Raw genomic sequence first — 23,223 nt, forward strand, 5'->3', positions numbered from 1 at the left:
CAAGTCAGAAAACAATTTAAAAGTAATATATAGTCCTACTCATTAATTCTTTGAAAAAGTGGGTTAGTGGTTTCTGACTTTTCCCATTGGAATACTGTACTTGAATTTACTCTTCTGAGTCAGAGAAGCTTAGAAGTAAGGGGAACAGTGGAATATTCATGGAACAAGAAGCCCTGAGTTCCTGCTCTGACTCTACTGGGATATGAGTATGCAAGCCATTTAAAGCCTCACACAAGCCATTTCATCTTTCTAAGACCCAGGTTCCTCACTGCTACCACATTTTTGGGAGCAGCTTGAAGGTGGCGACTATATATTATTTTTGTTTTGGAATCTCTTGAGGGCAAGAACATGTCTTTCTGTTCATTGTTGCATGCTTGAAATGGCAAATGTTACAGATGTACTATACTACTTAGTATAGATAATATATATCTGTTAAATGAATAAATGGATATAGAGTTTGTTGTGTGCATATGTGAAAGAGGAATACTAATATCGGCCTTACCAGTCACAGGGTTGTTGAGGGGGTCATACGAAAACATTTATGTGACTGGATTTTATCAACTGAACAAATTCAAGGTGTTCCTATTGTTATATTTTAAGCAGAACATGCTGGTTCCATCATCTTTGCTCTTAATTGCATTTATAAATATATCTATAGCATTTTGAATCATTCCATCTCTTTTCGTCTTTTTAGATAGCAACTGATTAAAAGCTGTTTAGCTCTAAATGGTTTAATATACTTTGAGCTACAAATGTATTTTCCCCATCTTGATATCTAATTAATTAAAAAAAATCTTGTGCTAAAGACTAGACATATGGATGATTAGGTCGACTATCACAATATTTTACCGTTAGGTTGATTATCAAAATACTTTATTATTTTCAAGAAATAAGGTCTTCCAAAGGCTCTGGTTTTTTTGTTTTTGTTTTTTTTTGAGCTTCTTATGAGTGGTTAAGTGCTGTCAACTTGATGTATGGGGCATATTATCACAGAGAAGTGTTGTGTCATATGGCATTATGACACTTGAACTCTAGGGAGAAATTTGGGTACAGTGTCCGGCCAATATGTTCTAGCCATCTTCCTGAAGCTGCCTAATGCTTGCTGTGTCTTGATTCCAATTCACCCAAAGCACCTTTTTCCTTCTTCCTACCAAGTTTTGAACTCCCATTGATGCATCATTAAAAGCTGGGATAGATCCTAGGAGACCAGAAAGCTATTTCTTTGGATTTTACGTTTAATTCTACTCCAACTTCTAAAAAGTGAATAGGACAGCTATCCTGCCTGAAATAAAACATATTTAATTTTTTTTCAATCATGTGGTCAGAGCTTCTTATAATAAATGAAATTCCTGTTACTGTAGTTTAAACTCATTTTGTTTACTGACTTGAGAGAAAAAAAAGGAAAGCTTTCCATGATACCCTTAACTTTTTATATCTGATAGCTCCATTATAGCAAATTTCTTTGTATTGCACAGATCCAGTTACAACATGATCTAAATTATGTCTCCAAATGCATCATAAAAAAATGGTTGTCCCAGTTGCTAAAATAGGAGGTAAAAAGGCTTTTCTATCAATAGCTCTTGGAAGATTGTTAGGCCACTTCTTAGAATAAATAATCTGTGCTCTCAAGGAGCAAAGAGAGGTCATCTGTGGCTTGCATGCTCGCTGTCAGATACTTTGAAATCACACTCTTCCTTGACTGATGTTCAGTGAATCCCAGGATGCTGGACTCCCAGAAGCTCCCTCCCTTAACATCTGGCTATTTCCTGTTCCTCAGGATTTGCCCTCATTGAACAATACTCTTGCTAAGTTATTGATGCTAAAGTATGAGAATGGAAATTGAATTAGTCAATCCTATGGATGTTGTGAATGCCTGGATTTTGAAATCTGGTAGCTGAGACATCAAGTTACTAACATATTTACTTTTCACTCAACTATCTCAGAATCACATAGATACTGCTTAAGCCCACTTGATAGGAACACTTCATTCAGAAGAAAAAGACCAGTGCTAGGGAATTTCAGTCTCTTAAGAACTGTCAATCAACCATGACTTTTCACTGTGACTATTACTCTAATTTTTGGCTGACTCCTTAGAGGCAGTGTTGTCTGAAATAAAACAGTTAATTAAGTACCACAGTTCTTCCTCTTCCCTCCCACTTCCCTCTACATCCCACCTAGACTGTTTATGAACGACTGGTCTTCATGTCTCCTAACTTCTAAAATGGGGTTTTAAAGGAAATCAAAACAAGTTACCTCCAAATTTTATGACTCTGACAAAGCTGTGGAAGCTTTTTTTTTTTTTGGCGGTACGCAGGCTTCTCACTGTTGTGGCCTCTCCCGTTGCGGAGCACAGGCTCTGGACGGGCAGACTCAGCGGCCATGGCTCACGGGCCCAGCCGCTCCGCGGCATGTGGGATCTTCCCAGACCGGGGCACGAACCCGTGTTCCCTGCATTGGCAGGCGGACTCTCAACCACTGCGTCACCAGGGAAGCCCAAGAGAATCAAGCATAAGAAAAAGGGATCTATTCTCTTAGTTTCCCTTACTAGGCACTGTTCCTCAGTTAGTCACTGCAACAAGGTGACTTACCCATCTTGGGTCCTGATGGGCGGATGTGAATGTGTGAAAGCCTATTAAACACCCAATTTCATGGCATACCTGCTGGAAAAATAAATGTTTTCTCTTCCCCCTGAATCATTCAGTTTGAACCTACTCAGAAAACCTGCTGATTCACTGGAATTATGAAATACTCTGCTTAAGAGGCACTTCCACTAGTAGCCCATTTCCAATTTATAAAGTTCTTCTGTTAGTTCATAACCGTGAAAAGTTCCTTTAAAATCTTTGAGTTCATTTGTAAGTCTGAGGAGAACTCTATGAAGATCTTAAAGAATCAAAATCTCTTATTGAACACATTTCCAGATTCACTTACTAAGGCCGCTGTCTCAGAAAACTTTACCTTTTTGCCCTTCTACTCCCTGTTACTGGGGTAAGAAAATATGAAAATGTCTGTTAATAAACAAATTTAAGGATTCCTTCACTGAAAAAGTCCATAGCAAAAACCAAATGTAAAGTGAATAGAGAGGAATAATAAACTCAGTATTTTAGATCCATTTCTTGATTTCTGTCTGAACACAATGTGACCAAGAAGCCTCCACTTATTTTCATACATATATACTTATATATATACTTACACACACATATACACTTAAATGTATATATTTAACAACATGGAATGGTAACATATCAAATACTTAGATTCCGTGCAAACACGTAACCCTTCCTGTGAAGGGAACATATTAATATTACAAAAACAAATCATGGAGAGTAACATGCAGCAGCGAAGGGGAGGAGGATGGGGTGAGGCCAGAGGACCAGAAGGAACACAAAGAATGTAAAGAACAAAAAAGTGTCATTGACCTGATTTGTCAGAGTTGTTGCCTGTGATTGGAGTGGCGGAGCAGCTGGGATTAGCCTTTGCGCTGTCCTTGGAAGAAACCATTTTGGGTTTATTTTTCGTTGCCTCTAGTGCTTTGACCTTCTTGGCATGTTTACTTCCTTTGTAGTGGGCCTCGGCCTGGCTCTACAAAGGAGAACAAATCAGGCTCATTTTTTTGCTACTTGCAAACAGCACAATGGATGATCATGCAGGAAAAAATACATTCAATCCTAGGCACCACAGACATTTACAGCTCAGCGCTCAACTATGGTTTTGGCATTTAATGAATAGTAGACCGGTATCTAAGAGTTTTTTGCATGTTGAAACCTTCTATAAAACACAGAGGATCTGTGTCTTTCAAAACCAGACATTATACGAGTGGACAACAGGGTCAGGACAAAATTGGGGCGAAGGTGAACTTTGTCATTAGTGCCCTCCCACCACTGCCCCATCAGGGTTACTTGTCAAACGTTTGTTTGGCAGCAAGCCGCTTTAAGTGTCCTACCCGGGCGTGTCCTTCCACAGTCACTCCTTTTAGTTTCCCTTCAGCTACAAATCTGTCTTCCCTGCACCTACGTTCCCCTTGGCTCTGCTCTGAGAGCAAGTGATGTGACAAAGCAACCTGCTAGAAAGTAGAAATGGCACTACATTTTGGGGCCATCTACACGCGCTTCATGTGTCATTTTGATGACTCCAGTTCTAAGAATAGACAATATTAGCCACAAAGGAGGTAGGGACAATGCTTGTTTCTGATCTCAGATGTGATTCTGAAGTCAAAGTCAGTTAGTATTACATTCACTTATACAAAAAGCATAGGTGAAACTGTGACTTCAGTACTAGATCAAAAGAAAGAAAAGCGATTAAGGCAAGTGAATATTAAAAATTTTCAAAAGACAAAAACAAATTACAGCAAAACAAGAAAACATTTAGTCAATAAGCTGACATTTGGAAAAATTCCCCTCTGCATAAAGAATAAGGATTTTATCTTTTTGGCATTTAGTATAATGAACATATTAACAAAAGAATCTAAGTATACTTGCTTCAATTTCATTTTTAGTAGACCCTGAAAATATAAACAAACTAAAACATATATGTAAAAAACAAACTAAAACATATATTATATGGTATATTAGCGTAGTTATAAAGGTGAACAGGATGATAAACCTGTCATATAAAATGAGTTTCTGTTAGAGGATTTCTAAAATAATAATAACTTTTCTTCTTACATCAGTTTTCCGTATATACACCTGTATGTGTTTGAAGATGATTATACTGATGTTTTCATCCATTTTCCTCAACAAGCAGAATACAGGTGGTATGTATGTGTGTGTGCATGAGTGTGTGTAGGTAGGTAGGTAGGTAGGAGTGGCAATGGACAAAGGAGCCAGGTTTTAATTCTACATTTCAATTAAAGACGTGTGATTTTCCTAGCCCATAACCCCAATCACCCAAGGTCAACAGACTTGTATTGACTATATACATAGTCCCTAACTTCCTGAATATCTTTTCGCAAATATTGTTTTAGACCACCATCGACTTATCATGGCCCTTGGTTCGTTTGCTCAAGGACTTCTCATGCTATTCTCTGTCAAGTTGAAACCCAAACCCAACCCCAAGAAAGGAGAAAAGTGTAACATTATTTTGAGTCTTATCACCCTCTGAGAATGGTTAAATCCAGCAAATATAGTTGGGTAGATATAAATTAAGAAAATAGACAAATAAAATTTTAAAAATTGATAACATGAAGAAATAATAATAATGGCTGATATTACTGAGCCTCTGACAAGAACAGCTCAAAATGTAATACATGTTTCTCTCATGTAAGCTTCACAGTGCCCAGTGAGGCAGGTACAGATAGAAAATTGGGCACAGGAAGCTAAACAACTCATCCAAGGCCACACACGTAGGTGGAGAAGCAATTATGGGGATCTGAAATGCTTACGTGTGTATTCCTATTTAACTATATACCTGCACGTTACACATATACATACTCACACTAAGTAAAAAATATAATTTTATTAGAAGTAAAACATTACACAAAAATTACACACAAAGAAAGCACACTGCTTTTCATGACTCAGTGAAGGATTATATTTTAACAGAAGTTTCTATGAGTAGGGAATACCTTCTTAATTCATAGGAAATATACCAGTAGAGTATATTAGGCCTGATCCTTCTGTTGAGAAGCTAAGGAAGGCCCACTTCTTAGGTATGTAACAATTTCTACAAGACATCAGGAGACGTAATAATTCATCTTTCCAAGTATACTAAACAGTGAGATGTTACTTTAGTGCGCTTTGGCTAAATAAACATATAGTTCTCTAAATAAAACTTCCTAGCACAAGATAAGCAGAGTGTCATTTCCTCATTACTATTTCCTGGCATCACTGCAGAAAGTTAACAGTATCAATTAGCACTTGGGATAAAGAGCCAGCTGAGGGACACTCACTGGATGCCAAGTTGGAAAGAGCTCTCCAGAGCCATGATTCACTTTCCTTTTGAGTTCTGGGGCATGGAGAAAAGCAAAACAAGGCTTCTTAGCCTGTACTGACTACTGTTTGGGAAAGATTTGGAATTAAGACAGTGGCAGACAACACTCATTCACACTTGGCATCTTTCCAATTACCCTGTGGTATTCTTGGTAGTAGCACTATGCTGTCCTCCGTACTGTATCTGAGGTGTCAACAGCTTCTAAATCCCGGGCAAATCTTCAAGTGAAATGGAGACACTGTTAAAATAGTAACACGATTAACCTGCCTTCGTTATCTGGGAACCTCCTTAATTGAGGAATGAAAGAAACAAGGACAAGAGCCAGAAAACCCATGAAGGAGGCAACACAATCAAGCCCAATCAATGATGGTTCTCATATCACTTCTGAGAGACTTGGTGAACCAAACGGACTTATAATATTTTACACCTCCGTGATGAGTCAGCAGACACCTATTTGTCTAGCACTAATGGCCTGCTTTCTAATTTGCTCCCCAAAGTGCTGCTATACACCCCAAATTGGCAGTGATCAAAGAAACCCCTTGCCAAGAATTGCCAGAATTAGAGAGCTGCCCAAACCACCATACTGACCTCCACACGGGAATTCATTGGTATCTAAGTTTTTCTTTCAGAGGTCACTCCAGTAGCTACCTGACCACCCAATGGTAGAGGAATAGCTTTGACAGGAAATGACATCTTGGAATTTTCTCTTCCATTCATCTCCATCTTTGTTACTAAAGCCCCTCACTTTCCAAAATCCTCTACATTTTTCAGGACCCTACTGGTCCAAATAAAAAAGATAAATAATGAGATAATGTATTGCTTTACAAATAAAAATGCAATAATGAGCAATTTTTTTACCTTATTTCTATTTTGGACTTCAGAGAGGTGGATAGGATCTTGAAACAAGATGTTAAACTGTGTTTACTTTGTATAGAAAGAACAGTCCAAACCCAAACTGGCAAGTGGCTGGGATAGAGTAATGTCACTGGAGAAAGTTCTCAGTATTTATTTACCAATGGACCCAATCTTTTTGCATCTTAAAAAGTAATTGGAACTGTTCCCTTAATTACAGAAAGTGTATCATTAAAACTATTGGCATCTGTTTTTTTGAGACGTTAGATTTCAATGTGTTAAGCAGTGTTAGATGGGAAAGAGCGGAGGTCAGTCACTTTTCAGAAAAAAAGTATATACTCTATATACTAAAATGCCAAATAAAACAGATGTCAAATGAACTACCATAAAACAAGCTAAACTAACAAAGGGGAACCCTGATTATTTATTCCACAAAGAATTATTTAGCACCTGCCATGTGCTAGACATTGTGAAAGATTAAAAACAAAGACCCCTACTCAGAAGAATGGTAGTTGGAAGAAAAGACAGACATGCAAATAACTATAACCCAAAGCAGAGAGTAAAACTGTAAAATGGAAGGTAAACTGGAACAAAGAAGTATGGGAGTCAGAGGAGAGGTAAATTTCTGCAGATTGGAGGGGTATCCTGGAAGCTTCATGGAAAAGGAACATCAGAGCTGAGCCCTGCTTCGGGGGCAGTGTGCTGAAGGGTTAGTGTGCAGGGGGAGGCATTTCAGGTAGAGGGACCCGCATGTGCCGAGGCAGTGAAATCCTATGAATTATGCAGTGTTTCCTGGGCACATCTGCTTTTCAGTATCACTAGAACACAGACACATAAAAGGAACAATAGGGAAAGCCTGCTGCATCATGCTACCTCAAACATTATTGTCCCGTGTAAAAAAGAAAACATACCATAGTGTTCTACAAATGTTCTACTTGTAGGCATCTTTTCTATAGATGGTTATAAGAAAGATGTTGCTTTTACATCACAGATTTTATCCTCTGCTCCAAACTATAATCCTATAGTCAAAGGACAACTAAATTATTTATATAGAAGATTTAATCATTTGAGATGCATGGCACTTAAAATACCATAGTCAAACATACTAGAAACAAACTAGAGATTACTGAGTAATAGCTAAATAATTACTTGAATCTTTGCTTTAACATAAGGCTACATTCAACTCTGAAAATGCCTTTTGCACATGTTTGTTGCAGTGATAAGATCACACACTCTCAGAGACAAAGCTACAACATAAACATAAGATGCACCCAAGAGAAAGGCTTACTTAATCCAAAGGTAAGTCTTTCTGCTGATATTTGCAATGTTAAGGCCTGCAATATCAGTAATGACATACTACTGGCTTTGATATCACTTCGTTCAATCCTCATCTACTGGGATCTGTTGAAAACAAAGTCCAGACAAAATTATAACCGTTAGGAGATTTTTAGTTTAAAAAGACACAACATCTTTGCTAATTTATAATTTACAGCTAAGTGAAACACTCCAGGTTGCTATGGCCTGTCCAGGGTTGCCACACTGTAGAACTGTGTGTGTGGGGAGCACCACTCACATATGGTTTAATGTGAATGGTGTCTTCTGGATTCCTTCAAGGCCAGAGTTCTGGCCATGGCATTTCATATTTACTGGCTTTGGAATATGTATGTATAAAACCCATCAACTCCCAATCTTTCTATATTACTAAAGAGAAAAGTGGTGACTCCAGGAAGAAAATAAGTATACTCTAGACTCTGATTCTCTCTGGGCCCAATTCAGATTCTATCAAATATCATGAAACAGAAGTAGAGTGTTTGGGTTGTAGCTGCTTTAAAATGCCCCTATGTGAATACATGAGCATTACACATATATGTGTTCATGATATCAAAAATTTTCCATGTAGGCAAATTAAGTCATTTCTTAAAATGCTACTATTTTTGATGGGCCTCAAGGTCGTTTTTCAAATGCAGCTTACTAGTCAGCTAAGAGTCTTGATGCTCATGCTTCTGGTGCATGATTCACTGGAATTACTTTACACATTGAAACATGGCGAAGCTATAAATGGACCTAACAGCTATAACAGAATTTACATGATGAATTAAAAAAATATGACAGTTTGAGTTTAAAAATCACCTGGAAGAGAGCAAAAGGTAGCTTTAAAAAAAATGCTTTAGTTTTGTGACCACCTAGAGGGGTGGGATAGGGAGGGTGGGAGGGAGAGAGACGCAAGAGGGAAGAGATATGGGGATATATGTATATGTATAACTGATTCACTTTGTTGTAAAGCAGAAACTAACACACCATTGTAAAGCAATTATAATCCAATAAAGATGTTATATAAAAAGTTTTAATCTTTTAAATAAAATTGTTCCTTGTAAAGTTCCAAGTGAACAAAATTTTGCCTCATTTTCCCAGTGAGTTTTATATTTCAATTATTTGAGTGTGGATTATTAAATTTAGATTATTCCCAGCAATCTAAGGTTCTGCCTCTGGATATCCACTATACCCTATATTCCCAGTTTACGGCTGAGTAGAATGGGAAAGAAAAGAGGCAGTTATTTGAGCTTGACTATATCAACTGTGATCTGAATCCCAAATCCTTTCATATGTTGAATTCTGTTTTTTTTTTCAAATTAGGCCATAATTAAAAATTATCTCCTTTTAAAAATAATCATATATATGTGCCAAGGTAAAGTTCATCCCAGAAAATTAACTTTTTAATTCTATTCATGAATACTATAAATTATAGAGACTATATTTTGAAAAAGATTTTTCACCCATCAACCTAATGGAAGTAGGTTTATGTGAATTTTTTTCAATGTAGATAATGGATAATAAAATGAGTCTTATTTAATGTCATAATTTCTTTAACATCATCACAATTTAGTTAAGAATTCAGCAAAGAAGTATCTTGAGATGCTTACCCTAAGAAAATAAGACTGCTTACTTCTCTATTGCATTTACATTAGAGCTTTTGAAAGGTATATTTACTTTGTCTTCTGGGCTGGGGGGGGGTCAATATCTGAGTCAATTTAATGATAAGGTGTGTGCAAACTCCTAGTAGGTGCACTAGGGTTTAACTGAGGCAAGATGAATTAAATGAACCCTGGCAAAATATGCCCTCTCTTCCAAATTGTAAGGGGAGCAAATCATGAACTTCACCCAGAATGTACTGATAAACCATATTCTCTAAGTTATTACCCTCAAATGGGAACATTAGTGTTCTGTACACTAACATAATCTTGAATATGTAATAATGGGAACATTTATAAGTTACGAAAATATCTAATTTTCTCAAAGAATTATGCATATGGGACCTAACGTGTTAGAACTTCTAAATCTTAAGAACTTTTATGAAACACATGGATATCATCTTTTATTTTTATAATACATTATAAAACATTAAGGCTTTGTTAATAATTACTTAATATTCTTGAGTCACTTATTTTATGATTTTCCCAAAAGTATTCAAAATTATCCACCTCTCTCAAATTAATTTCAAATTTTATATTAAACTGGGACATTTTAGTTAATAATTCTCCACTACCTTGAAATATAAAGAAGAGTTTACAGTGATTTCACAGTTACATCCCAAGTTCCTAAAGTGTTTGAGAGTGCTGCTATCTTTCAGTGGGGAAATGGATTGGCATAGTGTGCTTACTAAGAGCGATTTTTTGTTACTCAGTGATAAGTAATGCAATATAATTCAAGTCTCTGCATTAACGCCATGACTCTACAGCTAACTAATTCAAGTCTTCTGATGGTCTTTTAAATTAGGCTCCCAGGCTTCTACACATTAATTTTTAATCAGTCTAGAAGGTATTACATTTACTTCCATTTCCATATTAAAGAAATTTACATAAATGATACAAAATAAATCTAAAATTAGAATTTGCAGTCTCCTTTTATTTGATATATAATATCCTCACTGTAGACAAAAGTGGCAAAGTAACTTTGAAAGAGTTGAAGAATGGCTTTAGTAATTTTTATATATGTTTAATATATTATTTATTTAGCATTACTCATTTGAAAATCTCTTTTACAAAATAGATTTTTGTAAAACTCCTACCCCAAAGCACTAAACCAATTTTTAAAACCCAGCAGATATTTTATAATTCAAAATTAAGTGAAATATGTAAACGTGAAGATTAATACCATACCCTTTCAAAACATACAAATATAAGTAAGAGAAAATAATAAAACTGTACCTCTTCAGTAGTCACTTTAGCTAACCTGAGTCATGTTAAGGCTATCTTTACATTAAAGTACCAGATTAAACTAGAAGTTTCCATTGCAGATTAGTCTGGTCAACCTTCCTCACATATAAAAAATTGGTCTGCTGGAGGAAAAACTAAAATAAAAATGCCCATAATTTTGATTCACCCATAAATATCAAAATATTTCAATATAATCAGTGAATGTGAAGTGGCCTTTCAGTTTCTGATTCCAAGTAATATTGTTCTAAAAGTTCTACTCACCAATTAGAATCACAACAAAGGTTGTTCATATATGAAAAGATCAATGTGAACTCTGTCTTACTCATCTTTGAGTCTTCTGAAGCGCCTATTATACAGTATAGACTCAATAAAACGTTTTTGAATTATATATATAGGATAGAGTAAGTAAAATCTTCTAAAAATAGGAATTTAATGCTGGGAGTCCATTCATTCTTCCATTCAACAAATATTTACTGAATACCTATTATGATCCTGGCATCATTCCACATGCTGTGGGATGCAGGTCTTACATTCTAGTATGGGGACACAGACAATAAAATACAAATTTATATATATTTTACAGTAGTTAAGTGTTAAGCAATACATTTATGAGTATGTTAGGTATTGCTATAAAAAAATAAGGAAAAGTAAGGAGGATAGACAATGATGGGGTGGGTGTCATTTTAGGTATTAAGGAAAGTTTCTGTTGAGGAGGCATTTGCACTGAGACCTGAATTCAGTGAGGGAGTTAACCAGGTAAATACCTGGGAGAAGAGCCTTTAAGGTCCAGGGAACCACAAATGGCTATTCTAAGGATTTTGACTTTTATTCTGAGAAGATGGGAAATCCCAGCAGTGTTCTGAACAGAGAAGTAACCTTGTTTGACTTTTGTTTATAAAATGATCGCTCTGGTTACTGTGTGGAGAACGAGCTGTGTGTGGACGGTGGGGCAGTTGCCGATTAGGCAAAGTGGGAAAGGAGGCTGTTACAATCATCCAGGCAAGAGCTGAAAAGAGTTCAAAATAAAATCCCACTGAATCAGAAAGGCTTTAAAAGATGATTTTCTACTCTATTATAACCAATAGTTATAATATTTGGAATATCTGCAATTTTTGAACTTGAATCAATAATGATTTCTACAGAATTTCATTTCTGTCCAATTAGCTATTACTTTTGTTTCTTTTAAATTTAAATTTGTATTTACTTTTTATCCAGGTAATACAATCACACAGTTGAAAAGTATAAAACAAAAGAGTGTACATAGTGAAAAGTCTACCTCTCAGACTTCACAACTAGTTCTCGTCACTTTTTGTGTATCCTGCCAGAGATAATTTACATGCCTATCAAGCAAATATATATGTATGTGTGTATTTTCCCCCTCTTCCATTTTTAGACAAATGCCTACATACCACATATGTTGTTTTGTATTTTGCTTTTTTTATTCAGCAATAGATCTTAGAGATTTTTTTAAAGCAAGTAATTAGAAAGTTTTCTGATTTTAAAATGGGTGGGTATATTTATTCCATTATATGAATGAACCATAATTTATTTCAACCGTATGTTATTGATGGATATATAGGTTGTTTTTCAAAGTTGTGCTGTCACCCTTGATGCAAAAATAGACATTAGATGCTTCAAATTATTATTTTTCTTCTTTTTTACAATGAAAAATGATATTTAAAGTGCTTTAATTGAACTAAAGCAGACATTTAAAAATATCCTAATTAGTTTCCATACCCTAATTTGTCATTATGGATATATTATAGTTACATGTTTTCCTAAACTTATTTCTGGAATCAGGCAACAAAATGTGCACACACCCCTGCCTTGGGCTTAATAAAATTGTATGAAAATTTGAGAAAAGAAAGGGCCTTGAGATGGGCCTTCAATAATGGAAAGGATTTCAAAGACAAGGGATATACAGTCTCAATAAGGAGAGGACTATAAGAAAGAAGTATTTGGCAAAACCAATTTTTGTTTAGGGAAATGTGAATAATCCAGTTTGAGTGAAATGTGGGTGTGTGTGGAGTAGGAATGGAAGAAAAGATTAGAAAGACAAGTGCCTTATTATTTAGGCCTTAAACACTAGATAGTGGGAAGACAGTTAACAACAGCATACTTAATTAGCTAGGTAATGATAAGCCATTGAGGGCTTTTGTTCTAGCACACTCTGATCCAGCTAAGACCTACAAAAAGGAAAAAAAAAAGACAGTAGAGTAACTAGAAGGTTCTTACCACAGCAAGTCAAAGAGTAATGGTGTTCTTAAACACACAGATTTCAAATTTCAGGGGGCTCTATAAACCAAAAGCCAGAGCTTTCATAGAAAAGGAGCTATTCCTCCTATTAAGCAAGTCTCTATCTAGATATTCTGTTCCTTTTTGCCTTTCCCAGTGTCTATTACCCTTTCTCTTTTTTAACATTTATACTCAACTCCCCTTCCCAAATCAAATCCTTATCATTGATGTTTAAACAAACCCTGATCTCCCCAACCCAAAAGAGACCATCCCTCAAGCTACTTTCAACCCTAGCTTTTCACCCTTTCAGCTTCCTTTCACAGACTAATCTGGTCAATTAATTGTATGCACATCTCCAATTTCTCTTCTCTAATCTGGTCCACCTCAATCCACTGAAACAGACATCACCAAGACACCAATGCCTTAAGTCCTAAAACCAAGAACATCTTTTATTCCTCATCTTGCTTGACCAATCAGGGGTACGTGACCCTGCTGATCTCTTGCTTCTTCTGGAAGGCACTTTTCCGCAAGTTCTTTCCAAGTTTGATGTTCCCCACCTACATTTCCAAACCACGTGCAGCCTCATCTTCCCCTGCCCAGTCACTGAATTGTTGACATATTCCAAGGTGCAGTTTTAAGCCTTCTTGTCTTCTCACTCCAAACTTTCCTGTCTACTCTCTGTTCAGTTTCACCCACCCAACTTTCCCAGCTACCTCTATACTGATAATTTCCTGGTTTCTACCTCTCTAGTCCAGATCTCTCCCCTGAGCTCCAGACTCATAATACCCACTTGGATATCTCAAAGCACCTTAAACATAAGTTCAAAACCAAACTCCTTGTATCATTTGTCTCTGCTGCCAAAATTACCTAGTCTTCCTTCTAGCATTCCCTTTCTGCTAATAGCACCACTCTACCTCTATTGTAAGAGCCAAATCTAGGGATCATTCTCATTGTCACATGCTACCTCCACCCTCACATTCAATCACTAAGTCCAACAGATTTTACCTCCTAGATATTTCTCTAATCAAGACAATTCTTTATATCTCAACCACAACCATCTTGGTCCAAACTTCCATCATCTTTCACCTGGACTGCTGCAACAAGCTCTTTAGCGATCACCCAAAGGGCCCTCCTGTTCATTTACAATCTGTTCTCCACGTGGCGGCCAAAGTGATATTTAAAAAATGCAAACCTGAACATATCATTCCTCTGCTTAAAATCCTTGGCATCTTTTCACTGCTCTTGGTTTAAAATCTAAAATCATCATATTCAAGACCTATATGTCCTATTCCCTAACTACCCCTAGTTTCATTTGGTAGCAGGCTCTTTGTTTTTTCTTGGAGGAACTGAAAGAAAGTGTGGCTGGAGTATAAGTACAGTGCTAGCCTTTTGCACATGCCTAAAATATAATACTATCTCTTTTCTCTTCCTAGTTAATTCCTATTCATCCTTCAGAACACAGCTCAAACATTACATCCTTAAGAAGCCTTCCATGATCCCCCAGACCAGGCCACACCCTAACTTTTTGGATTCTTTTCTTTATAGCACTTCTCACAATTTAAAAATTATTAAATTTTATAATAACTTGATTAATGTTTGTCTTCCCCCACTAGACAATAATATTCATTAAGGCTTTTACCTGTAAGATTTTTGCTCTTCACTGTACCTCTTGCACTTAGTACACTGCCTGAAACATCTTGACATTTGATAAATACTGATTACATGGATGAACAAATGAATGGAGAAAGAGTTTTTATTACTTGACAATAGAATTAAAATAAGGGTAGAGGAAGAAAAAATAATTGGAGTTCCCTCTAGAAGTTTCAGGCCTAAAAAACAGGGAAAATGGTAAAATGATTAACCAAAATGCAGTTGTGGTGGGGTGAGGAAATTTTGCAGAGAAAATGAGAATTCAGTTTGGTTATCTATTTAGGCTGCTCATGAGATACACAGTGGAGAGGTTCAACAAACAATTGAAAACACAAGTGATGGCTGAGAAAAGAGGCTGGGGCTGGAGACATCTATTTTGGAACCACATTATGAGATGATAGGTGAAACCCTTGGGATGGATGAGATTCTTGATGAATTAAGAATAGAGAGGAGAAACTCATTTTGAGGAAAGAATCCTGAGAAACAGCTATATTCAATAGGTAAGATGAGGAAGAGAAATCAGCAGAGGACACAGAAAAGAGGCCATCAGAAAAGCTGGATATACAGAGTAATAAAACAGAGGTCAAGGGGCTTCCCTTCCCTGGTGGTGCAGTGGTTGAGAATCTGCCTGCTAATGCAGGGGACATGGGTTCGAGCCCTGGTCTGGGAAGATCCCACATGACGTGGAACAACTAGGCCCGTGAGCCACAATTACTGAGCCTGCGCGTCTGGAGCCTGTGCTCCGCAACTAGAGACGCCGTGATAGTGAGAGGCCCACGCACTGCGATGAAGAGTGGCCCCCGCTTGCCACAACTAGAGAAAGCCCTCGCACAGAAACGAAGACCCAACACAGCCATAAATAAATAATAACTAAATTAATTTAAAAAAAAACCACCCGAGGTCAAGGGAAGTGAAAATTCCAAAGGAAAAATAATTAAAAATACATACACGCGGGCTTCCCTGGTGGCACAGTGGTTGTGAGTCCGCCTGCCGATGCAGGGGACACGGCTTCGTCCCCCGGTCCGGGAGGATCCCACAAGCCGCGGAGCGGCTGGGCCCGTGAGCCATGGCCGCTGAGCCTGCGCGTCCGGAGCCTGTGCTCCGCAACGGGAGGGGCCACAACAGTGAGAGGCCCGCGTACCGCAAAAAAAAAAAAAAAAAACAACAAAACATACACGCAACTATACTTCTTACTGAACTATAACAACATCTTAAATGTTAAAATACTTTTTTTTTGTAATATCAAAACAACCTCATAAAATAACTGGAAAATAATACGAGGTCTTTGTGTCCTGGAAGAATATTTGATAATGTTGCAGAGAAAGCATAGTGGTAGCCATGTCTGTGGAAATAAGGGGCCTATTTATAGCTACTACTCCAAGGAAAATTATGAGGAATGCAGAAAAATAGCGAGAACACAGCAACCGAGAAAGACTGCAAACACAATGTCAGGTTACAAAAACTACTCTGAGTTCAGTAACAAAAATGGTGACAAATAGTTACCATTTATTGTTTGCTGTGTACCAGGCACTGCACTAAGTACATTACAGACAGCATCTCATTTAATCCTCATAAAAGCATATGAGGCAGGTATTATTATTAGTCCAAGTCTACAGAGACTCTGAAAAGTTAAGTAACTGTCCAATACCACACTGCCAGAAATGAAAGACCCTGGATTCCAACCCAAAAAGATTAGGCTCTTAATCACTGCACCATCGAAGCAAGTCCCAAGCCCAGGGTCCAAACAGCCTTCACCATGGAAGATCCAAAACAGAACAGACTCTCTCCCTTATCCCCTCTGGTAAAAGATAGTCTTCTTTTCCTTAGACAGGATGATCTGGAGGTGAAAAAAGGTCTGGGCAGGTGACCTGTAAAGTCATATAAGCTGTAGTTTTCATCGTAGAGAATGGGTTCAATGATTCCCAACCAATCCTTAGGTTGCATAAATTAAAGTTTAAAAAAAAATCCTCTTTAGGACCATGTATTCAATCAATGAATAAGTGTGCTAGGCACTGGGGGGACAGTAATGCACACAGCATATTCAGTCCTTGAGCCAACAACTGTGCATGTGTGTGCGTGCGTGTGTATGTATTAGAAACATATATTAAATAGTTATATAAATAAGGTATCTTTACAAACTGTGATACATTTCATGGAGGAAAATTATTGGGTGTTATAAAATTTATTCTCGGGAGTGGGGTTAGTTTACACTAGGGAGTCTGGACAAGCTCCTGTGAGGAAGAGACATAAAACGTGAGACCTGCAGGAGGAGTAGAGACTAGACGGAAAGGGAGAGGGGAGAAGTAGCTTGGCAGCTTTATCAAAATAAAAGAAAGCCATTGTGGCTGAAGGCTGGCTAACAATGGAGTGAGTGACAAGAACTGGACTAGAGATGTGCATACTGGTTAGAAAACTGTATTTTGAGGATGGTAAGTGACCAAGAGAGTGAAGATTTTGGTATCAAGAGTGACCATAATCAAATAAGTACATCCTACTTCCTGCAAATTCCTGTCTGACTTCTGCCTATGATGAGAAGTAGTGGACTGGAGCAGGGGTCACCAGTTAGTATGATTTTGGGGGTCTGGCGGCTTGATCCATCTCTGTGGAATGAGCAGATTCCTAACAGACCAATTGCTCAGTTATTGGAAAAACAATTCTTATACACGGTGGGTCACTCACCTGTCTATCAAGATAGCCCAAGGTCAGAACACAAAATCAGTGATGTATGGATCATTCAGTCAATTTGATCAGTGCAGATAACTAAATTGGGTAAGTCATCACTCAAAACAATGCTTCTTTGGCCTGAAATATAAAACCTAGATACCATGTAAGTTAAAACACTTGACTCAAAAGATGTACTGGGAAAACGCTAACCAAGTCGCAGAAAATCATTTGCTTAAAAAAAAAAAAGAGAACGGTATTAGATATTACTAAATGATTATAATTTCAGAAAAACCTCAACAATGTGGACTAATTTGTGTACAGGGCATAATGAAATGGTAAAAAAGAGTTGAAAAAGTTGAACATTTTTGAAGAAATGCTGTTAGTTACCAGAGATTCTTAGGTGATGTGTTAAAATATATAAGAATTATTTTAAATAATATTATCACTTGTATTTTAATCATTGCCCTTAAAGTGCTTATGTAAGCTTGAAAAAATTGGTTCTGTTGGTATTCTAAATCACTATGTTTCAACTTCCTTCGCAACACTCATTTGCATTATCTTTGAAGAAAGAATTCGGACCAAACAAAAGTACAATTCAGCCCATACCTGAATTATCACAAATCCCTAATTAATGTCATCCAAATTAATAAGAATTTACTGCATTTATAAAAATGGAAACTTAAGCAAAAGACAATTATTCAATGTCTAGATCTTTAGAAAACTAGCTTGAAGAGAATGTCTTTCAGATATTCAAATTTTGTATTTTTTAATCTACATCTGCTCATTTAGTAATTCTATTCTGGCATTTTACAAATATAGGCATCCATCATTTCCTCAACATTTACAGATGTTAATGAATATCCCCTTTTATAACCATCTGTGTAAATGTACAGATTAAATCTTAAAAAGAGATTGTTGGTATTTTTAGTTTAAAAGTGCATATAGGACATTTTGTTGGCTTACACAATTTAAATTACAAAACTATAACAAATAACCTAAGTACCGCTTTAATGAGTCTATTCTTTCCCATTCCTCTCAAATGATATAAGAAAAAGCCCAAAATTCATGACATGAACAAACAAATCATCACATAAAAGGACCCCATAGGGGGCTTCCCTGGTGGCACAGTGGTTGAGAATATGCCTGCTAATGCAGGGGACACGGGGTCAAGCCCTGGTCTGGGAGGATCCCACATGCCACAGAGCAACAGGGCCCGTGAGCCACAACTACTGAGGCTGAGTGTTTGGAGCCTGTGCTCCGCAACGAGAGGCCACCATAGTGAGAGGCCCGCGCACTGTGATGAAGAGTGGTCCCCGTTTGCCACAACTAGAGAAAGCCCTTGCACAGAAACGAAGACCCAGCAGAGCCAAAAATAAAATATAAATAAATAAATAAAAAGATTACTATTAATTAAAGAAAACCAGACATCTCAAGTTAATGAATTTAGGGGGGAAAAAAAGAAAGAAATAATTGACCAGTTGGACTTCATTAAAATTAAAAACTTAAAACAAAACAAAACAAAGCAAAAGGACTCCATAGGTGTCTCTCAAATGATATAGAATGTTATTTCTTTCCAGATCAAAAACCAGGTCACCTCAAGCTCACAGGTCAGAAATAATGAAAGCTACATTTCAGAGAACATTCAGTGGGCATTATTAAAGATAAAAAGGAAACTATTTGGTGATTACAAGTTTAAGTCAGCATAATGTATCACCATACTAAATGTAAGATGTATTTAAAGTAACACTAGAATTCCTATTAATGGAATAACAAACTTCTGTGGTATACTGAAGGGGAGGGAGGAGATGTCCACTTCAGTACAGGAAACAAGGGGCTGCACTAATGTGTAGATAATTTAAAAAGAGTAACAAAACGGACTAAAAATAGGGCTGCTTTTTATTATCATTACAGGCTGGAAATTCTAAGGTTAGAAATAAAATACTTGTCCCTGAAAAAAAATTTGTTGGTCTAAGTTTTAAACAATTGTTGTGATTACAGTGAATTTTAATAATATATATGTAACTTGAAATTAGCATATCTTTTAAACTTATCTTTTAATTAACTACATGGAAGTTAATATAGAGAACTTGCTATATCATCAAACTCCCAATTCACAATGATGCTACAACTACTCATTTTGAAAGTAAGTTCCTAATGTTTAAGAATCGTTTAAGTTCGTTTCAGATGCAGTTTGCAAACTCGGTGCCCCTCATATTCTAGCATTTCAATAGTTGATTTGAAATAAAGAATGATAGCACAGTGACTGTAAAGACAAAACAGAACTTGAAATACTTCAATTCTCTCATTTTAGATGACTGATTAGAATATTTGTGTTTAAACTTTAAGAGTGAGACAGTGCCAACTGTGAGGTGTATTATTGTTGTTTGGTAAATATAAATTTTAGCTTATACGTGACCGATTTTACTGACTTTGGTTAATATCTCTTTTGTGTGTGTGTGTTACGCGGGCCTGTCACTGCTGTGGCCTCTCCCGTTGTGGAACACAGGCTCCGGACGTGCAGGCCCAGTGGCCATGGCTCATGGGCCCAGCCGCTCAGCGGCATGTGGGATCTTCCCGGACCGGGGCACGAACCCGTGTTCCCTGCATCGGCAGGCGGATTCTCAACCACTGCGCCACCAGGGAAGCCCATGGTTAATATCTTTGAAATAGAAATTTATGCTTCTTTTTAGGTTACTCTGTACTTTAAAACTAAGGAGTGAAGAAGATAATATCAGTGGTACAATTTAGTAGGTATATAAATCGTATCTTTTATATAATTTTGATTTTATTAAAATTTACTTATTTGTTATTGTAATGTTATTATTCATTACTATGATAGAATAATATGTAGGTTTACATTTTTTCTCATTTACAAATACATTAAAGTAATTAAAAAGGATCAATCCTTCCCTTTTTTGTACTGTAATATTAGGGGTATAGTAATATGTTAAAACTTTAATAAAGTCTCTGAATTTCTTTCTTGGCTTTTCTTACTATTCATGTAATTTCGTAATTATTTCTGAAAATGACTTTGTCCTATAGAGGGGATGTTAAAAATGATCTGCTCTTGTTGTCAGAAATGTTAGGTATGCCACTGATAAGAGCTGAAATACACTTCTATCTGAAGGAAATACAAATTAATAAAAGTTGAATCATATCCTCAGCCCCCAAAAGTCAGAAACTAAACAGAGTGAAGAATTCTTGGGGGCTCCTGTTCACCAGATCTGTTTCCTGAGTAGTGAATACAACATTTGTTTTCCATGTGCCCTAGAAGACAGAATTAAAGTGAGGGGGGGAAAAAGAACAAAGTTTCTTTTTTCTTTCTTTCTTTTTTTTTTTTTTAAATAAAGATTTAGGTAAGATGAAATACTAAAAATGATTAAATCCTGAAACATGTTGCCAAAGGAAGCTGTGGAACCTTTCACTCTGAGGTAATGGAAGATTCAGTCATCTCAACCATCCTCCTAAGTGATCCTGGTTTCAGGTATGCAGACTGACAAAATTTTGCAAAATTTTTTGCAGTTCATGGACCCCCTGCAGCCTATCCATAGACCACATCCTCAAGAAGCTCTGTTTGTTTCAGCTCAAGCACTTAATAATTCTTTCATTCTCTTGCCATCAAATGCTGACCATCTCTCAAGCCTTTCGCAGTTTTACTTCTTTCTTGAACCTCTGTACAAATACAGAGATAATATATGTGGAGAGTATCTAATATAGAGCCTGGCAGAAGAACAGGCATCCATCAAACGCTAGCTTTCTGCTCATGATAATTCTAGCCCATGTGCCGTCTGCTTTCCTTAATTTATATTACCCTACAGCAGGGTAGGGTAATATAAGTAATAACAGTAATACTGTTCTTCACATCACACAGTTGGGCAATGTTTCTAAGTGTATTAGTTTTTTTCCCCTAGCTAGATAATCAGGTCTATGAGGGTAAGGAACCTGTCTTATATTTCCTGAATCTTCCTTTCTAGGCAGGAACTATTTTGACACTCTTTTCCTGTCTCTGGCTAAGTTGACAGCTTCTTTACTCCCCTTGAAGAACTCACATTGATCAGCAACACTATTTTTCCAACAAAGTTTCCCAGCTTGAAATCTTAGACATTGGCTAAAGCAGTACTTCTTCATATGCTGTCCTCTCCCCCATGACAAGCCACGCCTCATAAAGTGCCTTTTGGCACTTTATGAGTCAGGCCCTCCCGCACCCCACCCCCCACCCCCCAAAACCCAAAACTGATCTTTATGCTGACCAACCATATCTAAAGTTCTCCAGCCTCCGGGGCAAATGCTGTCACTTTATTCAAAAAGCTGCTTGAGAGATGAAAGTAGTTAAAAGTTATCTCTTTTGCAAGATGTTCTAACTGTATCAAATCAGCCTCTTGCTTGAAAGCAATGGAGTAGGCACGATTACTTCTTGTTGCATCCAGCTTTTTTGTTTTGTCTTACATAAGTAATACATTTTTTTCTTGTTGTAAAGGCTGTGAAAATTATAGCCAATTGCCCACTGAAGCATACAAAATAAAAGATAAGTTATGGGAAACCAAACATGTACTAAATAAAGCCTGAATACAAACTTTAAACCAGGAACTAATCACTCAGGAAACCTACAGGTGTTCAGCCTAGAAATTCTACCTGATTTCTAATTGTATGTTGCATAAAGTTTTAGCTGAAGAATCCAAACCACAAAAATTGAGTGAAACATGATCTTATTGTTAAGGGTTCCACACCCAGTCTTAACTACAGAAATCCACACCAAACAAAAAGGAAAAATACACAAGACTTCAACAGTCCTCCCCAACCCCAAAGTGGGAAGATGACAAAAATCACAACAAAATGACCTAAAAATCCTTTCAGGAAACTTTTACTTTTGTCTAAAAGAGTTACTAACACAGGAATTTTACACATGAAAAAAAGACCACCCATAAGATTTTTTAAAAGGTGTTACTAATATTTGATCAGCAAACTAATATTTAATGGAAATGTACCAAAGCTTGCAGTACTGATCAATAGATGCTTAATGGTTTTCTGTTGAGAACATATTCTGATACGGGAGGGTGGGTTTTGCATTCACATTTACTGTTCTTCACATCACATTAGGCGGGTCATCCTAACTTTGAATATTATTAAACATATAAATAGCTAAGGTAATATGTCATGTGAGGCATCTATGTGTTTTAAGAAAAGCCCCAAATGATTGAATTATGTGTTGCATAACTTCCCCATTAGTTAAATATAGGAACTGATAAGTCTTTATAAGTAATAAAGCTCACTTTTTAAAAACTTCACTTTTATCCCTATCTTCACTTTCTTTCAGTGATGAATTTAAAATTAGACCTAAATTATCAAATACCCACTTAAAATAAGGTAGTACTGAGAAAGACTGTGACATTCTGGTAATGTTATAGTGCTAATTTAAGGCAATTTTTAAAAAATTTAATAAGGAACTACTATATGCTTCAAAAAGGCAGACTAAATTTTTTAAAGAGCTTTCTTAAACAGCAGCTATTGAAGCAAACTTTTAGCTCAGTATGTTCCTTTTCCCTGTACCCACACTATATTTCTGTCATGCTGAAGCAGAAAATGTTCATCATTTTGTCAGCTCTGCCTGCAAAGCAGAGAATTACCTTCCCAAGCTCCTGAGATTTATGCTTTTAATTACGTGCTATCTGCTTCACTACCCTCT

At 36.7% G+C, this 23,223-nt stretch overlaps 1 protein-coding gene across 14 annotated transcripts in view; it reads right to left on the reverse strand.

Annotated features, from left to right (window-relative positions):
* The window catches only part of ZNF385B (zinc finger protein 385B), a 436,659-nt gene that overhangs the window by 29,456 nt on the left and 383,980 nt on the right, over positions 1–23,223 (reverse strand). For all 14 annotated transcript variants that reach the window (XM_067026399.1, XM_067026401.1, XM_067026409.1 and 11 more), the window contains one exon: positions 3,417–3,579. In XM_067026399.1, the coding sequence (XP_066882500.1) occupies positions 3,417–3,579 (163 nt within the window). The remainder of the gene's footprint in view (positions 1–3,416; positions 3,580–23,223) is intronic.

The sequence above is a fragment of the Kogia breviceps genome, chromosome 2 (assembly GCF_026419965.1).
Source record: "Kogia breviceps isolate mKogBre1 chromosome 2, mKogBre1 haplotype 1, whole genome shotgun sequence".
Taxonomy (NCBI): Eukaryota; Metazoa; Chordata; class Mammalia; order Artiodactyla; family Physeteridae; genus Kogia; species Kogia breviceps.